Consider the following 20,637-nt stretch of genomic DNA (forward strand, 5'->3'; position numbering starts at 1 on the left):
CACAAATGTTATAGTCATTTCCATTATCATCAACTCCACAAATGTTATAGTCATTTCCATTATCATCAACTCCACAAATGTTATAGTCATTTCCATTATCATCAACTCCACAACTGTTATAGTCATTTCCATTATCATCAACTAATAAAATCAACTTTTATCATTACCTCTGCAACTTGGTTCTTCAACTCAGTTACTGTCAACTTTGTTGTCATCAACTCTGCAACTCTGTTATTAACTGTAATTGTACACTCCGCAATTGTCACCTCCCCAACTCTGTTATCATCAACTGTTATTATTACCTCTGCAACTCTGGCATTGTCAACTCCATTATCATCAACTCCACAACTGGTTTAAAAAGTTTAACTAGAATACGTTAAATAATTAACAGAAACAGAATCAAATGTTTCACATTTCAGCCTTTTGCATTATTTTACAATATTAATGAATTAATTGTATTATAAAATATACATTTGCTGTTCATCATTCCAGTTAAAGGAAAATGTTTCAGATGTACCCACAGTTCTGGAATGATTCTCATGAATTCGCTTAATAAAACGTTGATTTCCAAACAAACATGTAATGGAGCGAAAAGTCCAATCGCAACTGAATAAAAGCACAAAAAGCAGTGGTAGTCTTTCGATCAATTTTAATACATGGTTACCTGTACACATGAGGAAGAAAAGAAACACTAAAATTAAACATTTCGAAATTATAATATCCCTTTTCATTAAGCAATGAAGTTAATACTAGATCAATGTTGGTAACTAATCAATCATACATATATTAGATCACACAGTAGAAAGAAACAACAGAATTAAAACGGTGGTGTGTCCAGAGTGAGCGTGAGAGCTGATGAAGATGGAGAGATAGAGAGAGAGAGGCGGTACCAAAGAACACGACCACTTTGATCATCCAATACTTCCAATATAAAAAAAAACTACAATTAATCAATTAATTAATTCATACACAGGTATAGGCTCTGGAGGCTTAGCAGTCCTGAACGCTTTAAAGTCTTTGAGTTGTACAGAAAAACACACACATTATTATCATCCGTCAGCAAGATGCAACATCAAATTTCAGATTACACATTCACAATCTTTGACAAATTTCAGTATGAAAACAGAAGAGAAAAATAAGGGACCAAAAACGTCTTTGATTTAATTATATTTATATATATATATATATGTATATATATGTTTTAAATAAAGTATTTAGTCAAGTATCTGCGCATACATACATAGTTTTACAAGAGAGCAAAGGCAAAAAACAACCTCACGATACGCAAGACCACCCTTTCCCTGGCAAAAAAAAAGAATAATAATAATCACGGTCATATAAAATTATCATCTAAAAAAAATAGCTAAGATCTACACGTTAAACGTCTGTCAAAATATTAGAGAGTCCATCTTTGTTTCAAAAAAATTATGAAATAAGATATTGCACCTTTTTCTTAACCAGAGTACAATAAAACGACACTGAAAACAGAATACAAAGTACATGAGGAATTACATCATCATCACCACCATCATCATCATCATCATCATCATCATGACGCGTGTAACAAAAGAAGCATATATTTCTGTAACAAAAACATCACAGTTTTTCATTATTATCGCACTGAATCAATTAAAATGCTTTATGTAAGAGAAACAAACCCAAAAAGGAAACACATTTTGTACACATTCTTAAAACATTTCATGACGAGAAGAAACCGAAACGAACGAAACGATAACGAATTCAAGACTGCTAAGCCACGCCCCCATCGTTTTATTGCAACAGAACTAGAAAAATAAGAGATTATATTGCGCGATCGCTCGATGAAACGCCCACACACGCACACACACTCCGGGTTCGTTTGCCGATATACATCTCTATATATATATATCGTACGAATTAAAAAGGAAGAATAGAAAACAAACCGACTCGTCCCGGAAAAAAAAAAGAAAACGCCCCCCGTTCGGATAATGGTGTACACAAGTTATTTAGTAACAATTGGATGTCCTGATTTTTTTTTTTTTAGAAATAGTTCTCTGTTTAAATCATACAAGTCATTCTACAGCTAGTGTTTCTCACTAAGAAAAAAAGTAAAAGTCTTCAAGGCGTTGCAAATCTAGAAACCTCTGTTACAAAAGGTCTGTTCTCCTCCTCGCAGTGATTCAAAAATCTTCAACTAAAGGGTCTGGAGTCGCCACCGCTGCTGCTCATTTAATGATCCTGCGGGAGAGACAGACAACACGCACACACACGCAAACACACGCAAACACACACACACGCAAATGCACATCAAGACTCAGAAATAGAGAAATATAGACATTTTAGAATTTCCTCTGGAAGATATAGTGCAAGGTTGTCAAACTCAATTCCTGGAGGGCCGCAGCTCTGCACAGTTTAGTTCTAATCCTGCTCCAACACACTGAGGCCCCGTTTACACTAGTGCGTTTTAGTTTTAAAATGTTGTTTTAGATCAAAAACGATCCGCGTCCACACTAGTGTTTCTGAACATATCTCCGTCCACACTACGCCACCAAAAGCGTGTATCACGTGACCATGTGCGCACTCTGGGCATGAGTGTTCTAGTATAAACAGGAAGCATGCGTCTCGCTCGCCATTTGGTTGTTGTTAGTCAACAAACGCCGGTTGAACAATGAATGCGATGGCAAAGAAAGCAAGAGAGGTGTTTTTGTGGACAGACGACGAGGTCGAGTTACTAAACGTAACAAATGAATAACTGCACAATGGCGTCTAAAACAGACAACAGTGCAAACAGCGCTCTCATTTCTGTGTGCATGTTGTTGTTTACAGTGAAGGCTGGTCTGCTGTCTCCCGGTAGCGTTAAAGCCATGTGTTATAGTCATGTGATAGGGGCTTGACCAATAAGGGAAGGATACACAATGACACAAAAGCCCCAATCAGCTAGCGAATCTCAGCAGCCCCGCCTCCGTTTCCAGATGTCTCTGTTTTCCCTCATCCACACTGAGACGGAGCAGCAGCGCTTCAGAATGAAACAGCCTCTCCAGTGTTTACAAAACGCTCTGATTTCAGCGCTTGAAAACTCCGGCGTAGTGTGAACGGATGTCGTAACCGTAGCCAAACTTATGCATTTCCAAACTAAAACAATTAGTGTAAACGGGGCCTTAAGCTGCGTTCACACTCGACTTTTTTTTCCCACAGACTTCCATTCATACTCGCGCGAATAGGGAAACGCAGGGACATGCGTTAAGTTTGGCAGGTCGATGTGGTGTAAAGTTCAAGCTTGGTGAACTCTGACCTGCGAAATCGCATCTCTTGACTGCGTGAGACCAATCGAGAATCAAAACAAGACCTCTCTGCACAGAAATGTAAAACATGGAGCAATCACTCGCTTTTATAATCTCTAATAATCTTGTTTAATCCCGCCCCTTTACACAGAGCCGCACGACAAAAACTCGCACACACAAACTCTAGTGTGACCGCAGCTTCACCTGTAGGTTTCAAACAAGCCTGGAGGACTCAATGAGTTTGATCAGGTGTGTTTAATCAGGGTTGGAACTAAACTGTGCAGAGCTGCGGCCCTCCAGGAATTTGACACCAACTGATATAGTGCAACATTTAAACAGCAAATGTTCCAGCATCATTACTGCAGTGTCCATCATCCTCTAACATCCTGATTTCTGATCATCGGCTTTAAGAAATCACTTATTTATGATAATAGGTGATGCATTTTATTTTTCAGGATTCACAGAGGGCAAAAAAAAAAAAAAAAAAAAAAAAGAGCGGCATCATTTAAAAAAATAGTCAAATCTTTGTAATGTTACAAAATGTGTGTGTGTGTGTGTGTGTGTGTGTGTGTTGTAGTAGTTACCGCCGTTATCGGCATTAACGTGCTGCACTAATCTATTCTCAATGTTGGGTTGGGAGCTGGGTCTGTTCTACGCAAGCTATGATGACTTTCAGCACTATATTTTAGCGCGGATGTATACCTGACCGGTGAGCCGTTTGTGTGTATAACGTGTCTATTGTGTGTGTATGTGCACAGGGAGGCTGGGGGCCTGTGTTTGTGTAAACTATCACTATGTTTGAGTATGTAGTGTGTGTATGGTGTGTGTAGTGTATATTGCGTGTATAGTGTGTGTGTGTGTGTAGTGTATAGTGTGTGTGTGTGTGTGTATAGTGTGTGTGTACCGGTAGGCTGGGAGCCTTTGTTTGTATGTACTGTGAGTGTATGTTTGAGTGTGTAGTGTGTATGTGTATGTGTACCGGGAGCCTGTGTTTGTGTGTAGTGTGAATGTATGTTTGAGTGTATAGTGTGTCTGTAGAGTGTATGTTTGTATGTATAGTGCGTTTGTACCGTAAGGCCGAGGGCCTGTGTTTGAGTGTAGTGTGAGTCTACAGTGTGTGTGTGTGTATACCAGGAGTCTGTGTTTGTGTGTACTGTGAGTGTATGTTTGTATAGCGTGTGTGTGTGTGTGTGTGTGTGTATAGTGCGTTTGTACCGTAAGGCCGAGGGCCTGTGTTTGTGTGTAGTGTGAGTCTACAGTGTGTGTGTGTGTGTGTGTATACCAGGAGTCTGTGTTTGTGGGTACTGTGAGTGTATGTTTGTGTAGTGTGTGTATAGTGTGTTTGTACCGGAAGGCCGAGGGCCTGTGTTTGAGTGTAGTGTGAGTCTACAGTGTGTGTGTGTGTGTGTGTACCAGGAGTCTGTGTTTGTGTGTACTGTGAGTGTATGTTTGTATAGTGTGTGTATAGTGCGTTTGTACCGTAAGGCAGAGGGCCTGTGTTTGAGTGTAGTGTGAGTCTACAGTGTGTGTGTGTGTGTGTGTACCAGGAGTCTGTGTTTGTGTGTACTGTGAGTGTATGTTTGTATAGTGTGTGTATAGTGCGTTTGTACCGTAAGGCAGAGGGCCTGTGTTTGTGTGTAGTGTGAGTCTATAGTGTGTGTGTACCAGGAGTCTGTGTTTGTGTGTACTGTGAGTGTAGGTTTGAATTGTGTGTATGTGTGTGTATAGTGTGTTTGTACCGGGAGGCCGGGGGCCTGTGTTTGTCCCTGGCCGTAATAAGCTCCCTGCTGTCTGTAATACTCCACCCAGGCGGCGCTGTAGTCTGGAGGAGAACTCTGCTGAGAGCCCGGTCCGGCTGCCTGAGCTGCACACACACACACACACACACAGAGAGACAGAAGCGTGAGCACTGAGGGTCTGTTCACACTGACTGACCGATGCAGCAGGACGGCAGCTCTTACTCTGCTTCTTGTAATACTCCTCCCAGGCTTTGCTGTAGTCGGGGCCGCTGCTCTGGCCCTGGTTCTGCTGACCTGCAAACGACAAAACACCAGTAAACACACACACACACACACACACACACACACCTGAATCATAGCGGCCAGGAAAATAATAAACGCATTCATGTGTTCATTTACACACGGGCAGCTATTAATGCATCCATCTTGAATGACTTTTGTAACTGAGCTCTCTAATAAACCTTTGCATGTCAATCTCACAGCTCTCATTCCACAGCAGAAGGGGAAACCAAGAGCAAACATTAAACACCGCAACAGTCTTTTCAAGAGTTCACACTTATCTGAGGATTGAATATAAAGCTTGTTTAGCATCACACATAGTGATCGCTCTTCAGAGAGAACTACTGACTAGCAGCATGTCTATGTGCTGATTTGGATTAGTCGATTAACTTATGTTGCATGCTTTTGGATGGTGGGAGGAACCCTGGGAAACCCACGTGAGCACGGGGAGAACGTGTAAACTCAGCGCAGAAACGTCAGCTGGCTTGGTAAGGACTAGAACCAGTGATGTTCTTGCTGTGAGGCAACAGTGCGAACCACTGGGCCACCCATCTAGGAAAGGAGGAGGAGCAGGGGTGGAAGGGGGGATTCCTCAAAATGAAGATGGCTGTGATATGGAGCTGAGGGTGTTTACAGTGGATTAGGAATCATCTGATTGGTCAATCCTAAATGGAATAATGCAGGACCAGCTGTGATCAATCATAAACACGTGATCCTCTCGACATTAGTTTAATCAAACAATAAGTGAATTTATAAACACAGACTGCAGCAGGAATATAGCGCACTGTCACTTTAAGAGCTGCATGGATCCAGTATACTGCTACACATGCATTTCCACTCGGGATTCTTTATGCTAATCAATAACAATCAAGCATTTGTGTGATTGAATCACTGAGCACTGCAGGTTTACATGCAGATTTGCATGCATTTGACCATTTCTCAACTGAGTTCTCAACTGGTTTGGCCATGGGACCCACATTTTTACATGGTCATCAACCCGCGGCCCAAATTTTTAGGAACTATAATGTAATATTAGGAATTATAATTCATTTGTATTTATTTGTTAACATACACAAGCAGTGACCGATAAATCATAAGAAAATCACCAAGACTTACAAATAAACACTATTTTACTGCTGTCGTTTAACAAAATGTGTCAAAATATGGAAATATTACAGAGTAAAAACGACAAATGTTTTGTTTCTAAAAGTGCTCTTGTGAGAGCACATCACTACGTATGACACACTGAGCTTTTAAGCCTTGTTTGTCGTAAATATATATGTAAATCCATACTTTACATATTGGGCGTGGTACTTGTGCTTCGACATATTTGTTGCTATAATTAAACAAAATTTCACATGTTAAACGGTACAGTTGTCGCTCGCGCATTTCAAAATAAAAGTCTTATATAAGCAAAATAACTTAAAAATGAAACATTTGTTGTTGTTTTTTTGACCACACACTCTGCGACAGACTGAATACGTTCCCGCGACCCACTGAAAATGTTCCCGAGACCCACTTTTTCGTTTTTTAAATAGCGGGTTAAAAAAAACGCACTGAAAACGTATTAAAAGGTGAGTGAATTATAACAGCGCAAACTTTTTCTGTGAGCGTAGTAGTGCTGTTGGTTCTGTTTAACCCTTTAAGGGGACGTGCTGACTGACTGATGCGTGATACCAGCAAACACGGCGTAGCTTTCAGTTATGATGAACTCAGTTTCCATAATTATACATTATTTAGAGATGAAGGTCTGTGGCGCTGCATATAATGACTTTATCTTGCTGGAGTTTACAGCCGTTTCACTTTACTTCAGGACGCATTGATGCCGTAGTCGGCTCCGCAAGTCAATCAAAGACATTCATAAATACTCCTAATAAATGTTGGAGACATACTCACTACATAAACGCACTCAATCACACTTCAGCAGCGTTTATTTGAGGGCGCACAAGAAAATCTGCACTTGAGCAGCGGATATATTTGAGGGCGCGCAAGAAGTTTTGTGCACGAACAGAGGAAATTGGCGCTCAAGCAGAGATTGACATGCTCGCAGGCTATTACATGAATGCAATCTCGACTGAATACTGCGCCCATGCTGGAAAAATCCTAGAGGAAACACTGATGCAAATCCATACTTGACATATTCGGGGTCGTACTTCAGCTTCGTCATTTTTGTTGCAATAATTAAATGAAATTTCAAATGTTCAACGGTACAGTTGTTGCTCGCGCATTTCAAAATAAAAGTCTTATATAAGCAAAATAGGTTAACAATTAAACCTTTGTTTTTTTTTGACCGCACACTCTGCAACCGACTGAATACGTTCCCGCGACCCACTGAAAATGTTCCAGAGACCCACTTTTTCGTTTTTTAAATAGCGGGTTAAAAACACTCACCGAAAACTTAAAGGTGAGTGAATTATAACAGCGCAAACTTTTTCTGTGAGCGTAGTAGTGCTGTGCGTTCTGTTTAACCCTTTAAGGTGACGTGCTGACTGAATGACTGATGCGTGATACCAGCAAACACGGCGTAGCTTTCAGTTATGATGAACACAGTTTCCATAATTATACTTTATTTAGAGATGAAGGTCTGTGGCGCTGCATATAATGACTTTATCTTGCTGGAGTTTACAGCCGTTTCACTTTAATTCAGGACGCATTGATGCCGCGGTCCGCTCCGCAAGTCAATCAAAGACATTCATAAATATTCCTAATAAATGTTGGAGACATACTCGCTACATAAACGCACTCAATCACACTTCAGCAGCGTTTATTTGAGGGCGCACAAGAAAATCTGCATTAGAGCAGCGGATATATTTGAGGGCGCGCAAGAAGTTTTGTGCATGAACAGAGGAAATTGGCGCTCAAGCAGAGATTGACATGCTCGCAGGCTATTACATGAATGCAATCTCGACTGAATACTGCGCCAATGCTGGAAAAATCCTACAGGAAACACTGATGTAAATCCATACTTTACATATTCGGGGTCGTACTTCAGCTTCGGCATTTTTGTTGCAATAATTAAATGAAATTTCACATGTTAAACGGTACAGTTGTCGCTCGTGCATTTCAAAATAAAAGTCTTATATAAGCAAAATAGGTTAACAATTAAACCTTTCTTGTTTTTTTTTTACCGCACACTCTGCGACCGACTGAATACGTTCCCGCGACCCACTGAAAATGTTCCCGAGACCCACTTTTTCGTTTTTTAAATAGCGGGTTAAAAACACTCACCGAAAACTTAAAGATGAGTGAATTATAACAGCGCAAACTTTTTCTGTGAGTGTAGTAGTGCTGTGGGTTCTGTTTAACCCTTTAAGGTGACGTGCTGACTGACTGAATGATGCGTGATACCAGCAAACACGGCGTAGCTTTCAGTTATGATGAACTCAGTTTCCATAATTATACTTTATTTAGAGATGAAGGTCTGTGGCGCTGCATATAATGACTTTATCTTGCTGGAGTTTACAGCCGTTTCACTTTACTTCAGGACGCATTGATGCTGTAGTCGGCTCCGCAAGTCAATCAAAGACATTCATAAATATTCCTAATAAATGTTGGAAACATACTCACTACATAAACGCACTCAATCACACTTCAGCAGCGTTTATTTGAGGGCGCACAAGAAAATCTGCACTTGAGCAGCGGATATATTTGAGGGCGCACAAGAAGTTTTGTGCACGAACAGAGGAAATTGGTGCACAAGCAGAGATTGACATGCTCGCAGGCTATTACATGAATGCAATCTCGACTGAATACCGCGCCCATGCTGGAAAAATCCTACAGGAAACACTGATGTAAATCCATACTTTACATATTCGGGGTCGTACTTCAGCTTCGTCATTTTTGTTGCAATAATTAAATGAAATTTCACATGTTAAACTGTACAGTTGTCGCTCGCGCATTTCAAAGTAAAAGTCTTATATAAGCAAAATAGGTTAACAATTAAACCTTTCTTGTTGTTTTTTTGACCGCACACTCTGCGACCGACTGAATACGTTCCCGCGACCCACTGAAAATGTTCCCGAGACCCACTTTTTCGTTTTTTAAATAGCGGGTTAAAAAAACGCACCGAAAACTTAATAAAAGGTGAGTGAATTATGACAGCGCAAACTTTTTCTGTGAGTGTAGTAGTGCTGTGGGTTCTGTTTAACCCTTTAAGGTGACGTGCTGACTGACTGACTGATGCGTGAGACCAGCAAACACGGCGTAGCTTTCAGTTACGATGAACACAGTTTCCATAATTATACTTTATTTAGAGATGAAGGTCTGTGGCGCTGCATATATTGACTTTATCTTGCTGGAGTTTATAGCCGTTTCACTTTACTTCAGGACGCATTGATGCAGTAGTCGGCTCCGCAAGTCAATCAAAGACATTCATAAATATTCCTAATAAATGTTGGAGACATACTCACTACATAAACACACTCAATCACACTTCAGCAGCGTTTATTTTAGGGCGCACAAGAAAATCTGCACTTGAGCAGCGGATATATTTGAGGGCGCACAAGAAGTTTTGTGCACGAACAGAGGAAATTGGCGCTCAAGCAGAGATTGACATGCTCGCAGGCTATTACATGAATGCGATCTCGACTGAATACTGCGCCCATGCTGGAAAAATCCTAGAGGAAACACTGATGTAAATCCATACTTTACATATTCGGGGTCGTACTTCAGCTTCGTCATTTTTGTTGCAATAATTAAATGAAATTTCACATGTCAAACGGTACAGTTGTCGCTCGCGCATTTCAAAATAAAAGTCTTATATAAGCAAAATAGGTTAACAATTAAACCTTTCTTGTTTGTTTTGACCACACACTCTGCGACACACTGAAAATGTTCCCGCCAGTTGAGCAACACTGATGTAGGAGCTGAAAGGGGGACGGGATATGACAATTGTTTTATAATCATTTGATCTTTCAGAATAGTTTTCAGCCAAAATCAATACAGACTTAGAATTTTCCACACAGCCCTGTTCCAGCACAAAGTAACCAGCAACTATTTTCCCATTTCCCACTCATTTCAGTATTTTAGTAAAAAGGCACAAATCCCAGAAAGAGCCCGAGTGTTTTATCCGAGCTCCTGCTGATCTGCTAAAAGTTCCTCTGTGGCTTTTATTTCAATAGTAAAACAACAACAGCAAGCTCCAGTGCGCTTAAAGTGTGTGAAAGTAAGAGATGAGCACGGCAGGACTGTAATTCAGGCAAATCAGAGGCTCTCAGCAGAGATTCAGATGCTCACCTAGCTTCTTATAATACTGCTCCCAGGCTTTGGAGTAGTCCATCTGTCCGCTCTGAGAGCCGTTGTGACCTGAAACAGCAGTAAAAGCTCACGTTTTAATGCTGAAGACAGAAGATGCAGGAAAAACACAGAAACACACACTCACTGGGGTCCTGCTGACTCTGAGGCTGCCACGTCTGATAGGTGGTGCCCCAACCTCCGGTCATGAACGTCTGCGGCCCACTGACACACACACACACACACACACACACACAGAGAGATGGAGAGCGAGAGATTAGAGTTCACTGCCATTTCAGCTTCTCTGGCGCTATCATGGCAAAAAACAAACTTTACAAATATTTGACATTATTCAGTTCAATTAATCTTTATTTTTATTATTTTTTAAAGATTTAGTTTTGGCCTTTTTGCCTTTATTAGATAAGACACTATTAAGACAGGACGCGAAGTTAAAGAGAGAAAGAGAGAGAGGTAGGGGAAGAGGGGTGGTGGGTAGGGAAATGTCCTTGAGCCAGAATTTGAACTCGGGACGCCCTGCACCATATGTTGGCACACTAACCACTAGGCCACAGGTGTCAAACTCAATTCCTGGAGGGCCGCAGCTCTGCACAGTTTAGTTCCAACCCTGATTAAACACACCTGATCAAACTCATTGAGTCCTTCAGGCTTGTTTGAAACCTACAGGTAAGTGTGTTGGAGCAGGGTTGGAACTAAACTGTGCAGGGCTTTGGCCCTCCAGGAATTGAGTTTAACACCCCTGCACTAGGCTATAGCACAGACTCTATAGCGCTTTCACAATGTAGATTGTGTCAAAGCAGCTTCACATACAAGATTATAGTGAATTGAAACAGTGTCAGTCCAGTTTTCACTGCTGCGAGTTCGAACACTGAAGAGCAAATCATATTCAATCAAGCATTATGACTTTTCTATAGCAGGGGTGCCCAAACTTTTCAGCTTGTGACCCCCAAAATAACAATTCCAGCGACTCTGAATAATTTAATTAAAGCAATCTGCAGTAAAATGTCTAACAGCTGTGGTGAAATCAACATCTCTTTGCAATAAAAGACCTAAATATATTTACAAATTATTTAGATAGATCGTTTGGTGATTGGATGGGTGTCGGTCAACTTTTAAAATAAAGACTGGTTCAAAATTAAGGCCACAACATTTCTGTGAATTTAAGACTTTAAAGCAGGTCGCACACCAGAAGCGCCGCCCAGCGCCATGTATTTTAGAATTCTTAACATAGGTTTCTATCAGGATACACACACCGGCGCCGCAATGCGGCGGCGCCCGTTCACGGCTCAGGACGCAGTTCATTTTTCAGCCGCGCCACAGAGCGCCATCTGATTAGTTTCATGTTAAATTTCATTCGAATGTGCGCGTCTGATGTGCGATACTTTAAATTGTCATGTACGCGCCGTGTCGCAGCGTCGAGCGGCGCTTCTGTTGTGCGACCTGCTTAAGACCCTGCGGACACCCTGTATACAATGCCAGAATGCCATATAATATTATCATAATGCAAGTACACTCCTAGAACACATCATACTTAATTATTAAGACTATTTCATTTAATTATAGTCATTTTAACTATTTAATATTGAGGCATTGGAATCAGAATGTGAAGGCGTATGTCCTAAATAAATAATAATGTATGTAAACACTAAAGTGCAAGGTAAGGAGTAACTGCTGATGATGGATCTGGCAGCAGATATTGCAGCCTCTGTTAGACACACACACACATCAAAATACACTACAGTAATTTATAGTATATACTGTAGTGTTCAAAACCATACTGACACCTCCAATAGATTTCTCCAACACATGTCTAATCATAATAGTGTTAATAACTCATCTCTAATATCCGATTTATTTCCTCTTTGTCATGATGACAGTAAATAATATTAGACTAGATATTCTTCAAGACACTTCTATACAGCTTAAAGTGACATTTAAAGGCTTCACTAGGGTAATTAGGGTAAAGTTAGGGTGATTAGGCAAATTATTGTATAACGATGGTTTGTTCTGGAGACTATGGGGAAAATATAAAGAGGCTAATAATATTGAGCTTAAAATGGCTTTAAAACAATTAAAAACTGCTTTTATTCTAGCAGAAATAAAACAAATAAGACTTTCTCCAGAAGAAGAAATATTATCAGACACACTGTGAACATTTCCTGAATCTGTTCAACATCATTTGGGAAATATAAAAAATAAAATTCAGGGGGGGGGGGGGGGGATAATTCTGACTTCACTGTACATGCTAAATGCGAGATGCAATGTTTCATCACTGTTTTCAAATGCACCTCCTCCGTCTTGTTTCCTCCAAATGAAACCGTTAGCATGACAACTTTCTAAACAAAACAAAAAAAAACCCTCGAGAGAAACTCTACATTCTGCTCAGCTCATGATCTCTGGTAATCTGAGACGGCAGACAGAAGAAATAAACTTTGCTCACTTCTGATGAGGAGTCGCAGGTCCTTGAGTGAAAGGACTGAGTCCAAAACTGCTGTTTCCTCCCATTCCAGACGCCTGCAGAAAGTAAAACACCGTCAGTAAGATTGACAAACACAACAACTCTGGAAGAAATTAACTCTTCATGTTATGCAGATTACAAAGCCTCAATAACAATCTGGCAGTTTAGGGAAAAAAGGCAGAAAACTGAGAAGTAAGCCTTGTATAGGTCTGTATTATATTCAGTTTAATTCAATTTATTTTGATTTATTCTAATTAGAAAAAAATATTTAACTTTATAATTTTTTTATTGCATTTCTGTATTTTATTGTTATGTAATTTTTATTAATTTAATTTATTTTAATTAATTTAAATTTTATTCAATTTAATTAACTATTTTTATGTTAATTTTATTTTAATTAAATTTATTTTATGTTAATTTAATTTTAACTATTTTTATTGTATTTTAATTGTTATGTTGTGTTAATGAAATTTTAATTTAATATTAAATTTTAATTTAAATAAATTAAACTAAATTTAATTAAACTAATTTCAATTTAATAAATTTATAAATAAATTTATTAATTAGTAAATAATTGTGGTAATAAAAAACTGATGTAAGCCTTGTATAGGTCTGTGTTATGTTATTTTTAATTCAATTTTTAAAAATTAAATTTCAACCATTAATTTTTTTATTGTATTTTATTTTATTGTTATGGTATGTTAATTTTAATTAATTTAATTTATTTTAATTAATTAAAATTTTATTAAATTTAATTAACTATTTTATTGTATTTTTTATTATGTTATGTTAATTTCATTTTCATTAATTATTTTTTATTTTATTTTAATTAAATTTTAAATATTTTTATTGTATTTTATTTCATTTTTATGTTAATTTAATTTTAATTTATTATTTAATTTTAATTGAAATAAACTAAACTAAATTTAATTAAACTAATTTCAATTTAATTTATAAATAAATGCATCGATTAATAAATTATTGTGGCAATAACAATCTGGCAGTTTTAAGAAAAAAAAGGCAGAAAACTGAGATGTAAGCTCTGTATAAGGTTGTGAAAAATAGTAAATAGATAGAGAAAAAAGGTACTTGTAATTATTTGTATTTAGAATTAATTTTCAAAAATTTTACAAATGCGAGTTTATTGGGCAATTTTGCAATTTTGGCTATTTTTGTAGATCTTAGAATTTGAACAATTGAAAATAGTCTTGAAACTCATTTCTACACTTCGTATGCATTTTGTTTTTACCAATTAACATTTCTTAATTAAATGCGTTTACATTTACATGACATTATTATTTTGATTTTAATGTTATGTTTATGTTAATGTTCTGCATTTGACATTCATCTGTATTATTTGCAAATAAATCAATAAGAAGTTAAAATCATAAAGAACAATGCAGGCTCTAGAAATTAATAAAGGCAGCCCATCATTAATTATTACATTACATAACTCAATGAACCAACTATTGAATATTCTGATGTGATTTTTGACCGTTGTAGCGGTGAAATAAGCATCACAAACAATGCAAATGTCAGAAATCACCATCTTTGGTGTCCGGTAATTGATTCTGATTGGTTGAGGCATGTCCAAAGTAAGGAATAACAAACGACAAGCTGTTGAACTATTAGAAAATAATACACCTCAGCTGTGCCTTATAGTCTAATAATCCAGCATCCCGCAAGGGATTATTGCTCTCCTCATCTGGTCTCCGGCACAACAGCTGATTTTACAGTGGGTAACACAATCGCCTCACAGCAAGAAGGTTGCAAGTTCGAGCCCCGGCTGGGTCAGTTGACATTCTGTGTGGAGTTTGCATGTTCTCCAGGTGTTGGCGTGGGTTTCCTCCGGGTGCTCTGGTTTCCCCCACAAGTCCAAACACTTGTGGTATAGGGGAATTAGGTAGGCTAAATTGTCCGTAGTGTATGAGTGTGAATATGTGTATATGAGATGGATGGCAGCCGGAAGAGCATCCGCTGCATAGAACATATGCTGAATAAGTTGGCGGTTCATTCCGCTGTGGCGACCACAGATTAATAAGGGGACTAAGCAGAAAATAAAATAAATGAATAATATTGTATGTTAAGAATCTCCTCCAAAGACTTCAGTTGTGTTCTGGTGTGAATGTTGTAGCTGTGAAATAACTAATAATTCAGCGACTGGAAATGTTCCTCAGAGATTTTGCTCCATATTGTCATGATAGCATCACACAGTTGCTGCAGATTTGTCGGCTGCACATCCATGATGCCAATCTTAGAGTGAGCATCAGCCAATCAGAATCAAGCATGTAGTGTAAATGGTAGTATACTTCTAGTGTGTGTGTGTGTGTGTGTGTGTGTGTGAGGAATGAAAGCGTGCGCACCCCGATCTTGTCGTCAATCAGCTGTCTGGCCATCTCCATCTGCTGAGGGGATCCGCGGATGGAGAAAATGCGCACATTGGGGTCGGTGTTGGGCGGAGGGTTTCTCTGCAGCTCCACATGAGCGCCGGACTGCTGGTTGATGTTCTTTATGGTCTCTCCACCTGAACACACACACACACACACACACACACGTTTGTTTTTGTTAAAAGTGGGGACATTACATAGGTTTCCATTCATTCTATACTGTCCAAACCGTATATTGTATTGCCCTCACCCCACCCCTAAACCCAACCATCACAGAAGACTGTGTGCAGCTTTACTCTGATCAAACTCATCCTGTGGGATTTATAAGCATTTTGAGAAACGAGGACGTCACCAATGTCCCCATATTTCACCCCCTTTTTGTAATGCCTGTGTCATACCCATGTCATTATACAGATTGTGTCCTGATATGTCACAAAAACACATACACACACACACCTTCAGAGCGTTTCTGACAGGACTTTTCAATGACTTTCTTAATTGCATTTTAAATGACAGACTCAAACAGTTGCATGGATGTTTGAACAGCTGGGATGTTTTCAGTGTATTTAATAAATAAATAAATAAATAAATAAATAAATAAATACACACCAAACATGAAACTCCTCATGCTCTCTATAAATCAAGTGAACTGTTGTTTTGTGGCTGTAGATAGGGTTGTTCTCATACTGATAATAGTATCGGAAATGCTCTGTGATACCGATAGCCAGAATTTCTGCAGTATTCCCGATATTTAAAGCCATAAACCAATCTGATATCATCTTTTTAAATGACTTATGCCTGCAAGCTTTGCTTAATACCGCAAGCCCAGAGTCCATTCCTCTGAGCGGAGAGTAACACTCCATTCCATTTATTTTCCTCTTGTTGGTGTCCGAGGAGGAATCCTCTTGCCGACACAAAGCACCACTGAAAGCCTCCACCATCCGGGTACAGTTTCTGGAGGAGTGAACTCACAGAGCTGCTGGATCTACTGGGCTCCAATTGAACATATACACCGTTTATAGCCTTCGTAAAGCACATAAACACAGATTGCAAATGTGAGAACAGAGGCGAACTATCATCCAGTGGGTGAAAGACACAAAGTATGTGATGCGTTTGCTGCAAATGTTCGAAATTTTGCCTTATTTCCGTCTTTCACGTTTATTGTGAACCCAGCCGTGTTGAAAACACCAGAGTTAGTGTGGACAGGGCCTGAAGCACACTGTAAATCAATTCTGTGAATTTATACAGGGCGAGAAGTAGTAGTATACACAACTGTTCCTACAGATACACACTCAGTTATTAGTTCAATACTCGTGCGTATCGGAAAGGAAAAACTGTAGCTGTAGATGTGAAGAATGTTCTGACCTTTTCCGATGACCAGGCCGCATTTATCAGCCGGTATTGTGTAGGTGACCTCCTGCAGGCCTCCAGGAGTGCCGATGTTCCAGTCTCCACGACCCCTGCCACGACCCCGGGGCCCGAGCGGACCCCCAAAACCATCACGCTCCTGCAAAACACACACACATACACACACTGAGCATCATATGTCGGACTCTCAAACACACACACACACTTTACTTTTACTAGCAGATCACATTTACATCACCTACACCTCCATCCTTTCAACTCTTAAAAAGTTGTAAATGTCTACTTAGATTTTGTCAGCGATTTTTATGTTGCTGATTTCACTTTAGTAATGATGATCTTCTAGTTAAGAAGAGCAGCAGAGTTTTAAGATGGTGAGCAGAATCTGTCATGAGGACACACAGCTAAAGTTCACTGAACTTCACTAAAGATACAAGCAGAGCTGTTACCTGTGCCGTCTGCACCAGCTCATTGATGAGGTGAACCGCGTGCTGACACCGCTCTGGCTGACCCATGACTTGAGCCACCCGGTCCGGACTGATGCCATCATCTGAAACACACACATTAGGATATGAGATCAGAGTGAAGAGCAATAAACCTCAATGGGACAAAAACAGCCACGAACATAACCATAATGGAGTCAATTTGCCCAGTGTATTGTTGAGGTTACCCAGTTACAGTCTACTCGGTTACCATCAGTCAACTTGGTTAGTCAACTCCATTACCATCAGTTAATCGGTTACCATCAAGTCAAGATGGTTACAGTCAAGTCAGTTACAGTCAATCAACTCTGCTCGTATCAGTCAAGTCGGTTATCAAGTCTGTTACGGTCTACTGTTACCACCAGTCATCTTGGTTACTGTCAAGTCAGTTACTGTCAAGTTGGTTACCATCGAGTTAGTCAAGTCGGTTACCGTCAAGTCAGTTACAGTCTACTCTTTTACTATCAGTCAAATCGGGAACCATCTACTCGGTTACCATCAGTCAACTTGGTTAGTCAACTCCATTACCATCAGTTAATCGGTTACCATCAAGTCAAGATGGTTACAGTCAAGTCAGTTACAGTCAATCAACTCTGCTCGTATCAGTCAAGTCGGTTATCAAGTCTGTTACGGTCTACTGTTACCACCAGTCATCTTGGTTACTGTCAAGTCAGTTACTGTCAAGTTGGTTACCATCGAGTTAGTCAAGTCGGTTACCGTCAAGTCAGTTACAGTCTACTCTTTTACTATCAGTCAAATCGGGAACCATCTACTCTGTTACCATCAGTCAACTTGGTTAGTCAACTCTATTACCATCAGTTAATCGGTTACCATCAAGTCGATTACCATCAAATCAAGATGGTTACAGTCAAGTTGGTTACAGTCTACGGTTAGCAACAGTCAACTTGGTTACAGTCAAGTCAGTTACTATCAAGTCAGTTACTGTCAATCAACTCTGCTACCATCAATCAAGTCGGTTAGTCTACTGTTACCACCAGTCAACTTGGTCACTGTCAAGTCAGTTACCGTCAAGTCGGTTACCATCAAGTCAGTTACTGTCAATCAACTTGGTTATAGTCAAACTGGTCACCATCAAGGCAGTTACAGTCTACTGTTACCATCAGTCAACTCTGTTACAGTCAAGTCAGTTACTATCAAGCCAGTTACTGTCAATCAACTCTGCTACCATCAATCAAGTCAGTTAGTATACTGTTACCACCAGTCAACTTGGTTACTGTCAAGTCAGTTACCGTCAAGTCGGTTACCATCAAGTCAGTTACTGTCAATCAACTTGGTTATAGTCAAATTGGTCACCATCAAGGCAGTTACAGTCTACTGTTACCATCAGTCAACTCTGTTACAGTCAAGTCAGTTACCATCAACTCGGTTACAGTCAAGTCAGTTGCCGTCAATCAACTCTGCTAGCATCGGTCAAGTCGGTTATCAAGTCTGTTACAGTCTACTGTTACCACCAGTCAACTCGGTTACTGTCAAGTTGGTTACCATCAAGTCAGTTACCGTCAATCAACTTATTTATCGTCAAATTAGTCACCAAAGGCTGTTACAGTCTACAGTTACCAGCAGTCAACTCTGTTACCGTCAAGTCAGTTACCATCAGTCAAGACGGTTACCTTCAGTCAAGTCGGTAATAGTCAGCTCTTTTACCATCGGTCAACTCGGTTACAGTCTACTTGGTTACTGACCGTCAACTCTGCTAGTCAGTTACCATCAAGTCGCTTACGTCTTTTGTTAAAATGAGTCAAGATGCTTACCATCAAGTCAGATACAGAGAAGTTGTTACCGTCAAGTCTGTTACGGTCTACTCTGTTACCAGTCATCTAGATTAGTCTACTCAGTTACTAACAGTCAACTCTGTTACCGTCAAGTCGATTACCATCAAGTCGGTTACAGTCTTTTTTGTTACCATCAGTCAACTCCGTTACCGCCAAGTCAGTAGACTGTAACTGACCTGTTACAATCAGTCAATCGTTTACAATCAAATCGATTACCAATCAACTTGGTTACCGTCAAGTTAGTCACCATCAAGTCGGATAAGTCTACTGTTACGATCAGTCAACTCAGTTACAGTCAACTCAGTTACCATCAAGTCGGCTACAGTCAAGTCAGTTACCATCAAGTTGGTTACCTTCAATCAACTCTGCTACCATCAATCAAGTCGGTTATCAATAAGTCGGTTACAGTGTACTGTTACCACCAGTCAACTTGGTTACTGTCAAGTCGGTTACCATCAAGTCAGTTATTGTCAAGTCAGTTATTGTCAAGTCGGTTACAGTCTACTTTGTTACTTTGACTGTTTCCATCAGTCAAGACGGGTACTGTCAAGTCAGTTAACGTTAAGTCGGTTACAGTCTACTTTGTTACCATCAGTCTACTCAGTTACCGCCAAGTCCGTAATCATCAAGTTAGTTACAGTCTACTCTTTTACCATCAGTCAAATTGGTTACCGTCAAGTCAGTTACAGTCAACTCCGTTACCATCAAGTTGGTTAAAGTCTATTCTGTTACCATCTGTCAAGTCGGTTACCATTAAGTCAGTTACCGTCAATCAACTTGGTTACCGTCAAGTCGTTCACCCAAGTCGTTTACAGTCTACTGTTACCATCAGTCAAGTCAGTTACCATCAAGTAAGATACGTCATTTATCGTCAGGTCAGTTAACAGCCAAGTCAGTTTTGTTCACTTTGTTACCATCAGTAAAGACGGTTACAGTCTACTGTTACAGTCAACTCTGCTACTGTCAAGTCGGTTACGTCTACTGTTACCATCAGTCAAGACGGTTACCCTTAAGTCAGTTACCATCAAGTCTGTTACTGTCTACTCTGTTAGCATCAGTCAACTCCATTACAGTCTACTCGTTTACAGACAGTCAACTCTGTTACCGTCAAGTCAGTTACATGTACTATGTTACCATTAGTCAATTCGGTTACACCTACTTTTTTTCTTTACCATCGGTCAAGTTGGTTACAGTCTTCTTGGTTACCGTCAACTTAGTTGCAGTCTACTCTATTACCATCAGTCAACTCTGTTATCGTCAAGCCGGTTATGCCTACTCCGTAACCATTAGTCGATTTGGTTATGGTCAAGTCAGTTACCATCTACTCTGTTATCATCTGTCAACTCTGTTACCGTCTACTCAGTTACTATCAGTCAATTTTGTTACCATCAGTCAAGTTGGTTACAGTTTACCGTTTACCATCAGTTAAGTTGGTCACCACCTGGTTAGATGAAACTGCATTTCGTTGCCTTGTACTTGTACATGTGTAATGACAATAAAGTTCAATCTAATCCAATCTAAAAGAATGAGTGACAAATATGAGCATTTACCCCAAACCACACATCTCTGCTCATTTTAAGTGTCTGAATTAGTATCAGTTTTATTTTACTTCACAAAGAGTTTA

General features: G+C 39.6%; 1 protein-coding gene across 2 annotated transcripts in view; it reads right to left on the reverse strand.

The window, feature by feature from the left end:
- Positions 1 to 1,840: 1,840 nt before the first annotated feature.
- Positions 1,841 to 20,637, reverse strand: part of fubp3 (far upstream element (FUSE) binding protein 3) — a 62,430-nt gene continuing 43,633 nt past the window's right edge. Inside the window, 9 exon segments of one of the 2 annotated variants that reach the window (NM_001007776.1) lie at positions 1,841 to 2,217; positions 5,000 to 5,124; positions 5,222 to 5,293; positions 10,514 to 10,582; positions 10,659 to 10,735; positions 12,969 to 13,042; positions 15,350 to 15,510; positions 16,739 to 16,880; positions 17,188 to 17,288. In NM_001007776.1, the coding sequence (NP_001007777.1) occupies positions 2,209 to 2,217; positions 5,000 to 5,124; positions 5,222 to 5,293; positions 10,514 to 10,582; positions 10,659 to 10,735; positions 12,969 to 13,042; positions 15,350 to 15,510; positions 16,739 to 16,880; positions 17,188 to 17,288 (830 nt within the window). In that variant the 3' untranslated portion in view covers positions 1,841 to 2,208. 2 annotated transcript variants of the gene reach the window in all.

The sequence above is a fragment of the Danio rerio genome, chromosome 5 (assembly GCF_049306965.1).
Source record: "Danio rerio strain Tuebingen ecotype United States chromosome 5, GRCz12tu, whole genome shotgun sequence".
NCBI lineage: Eukaryota > Metazoa > Chordata > Actinopteri > Cypriniformes > Danionidae > Danio > Danio rerio.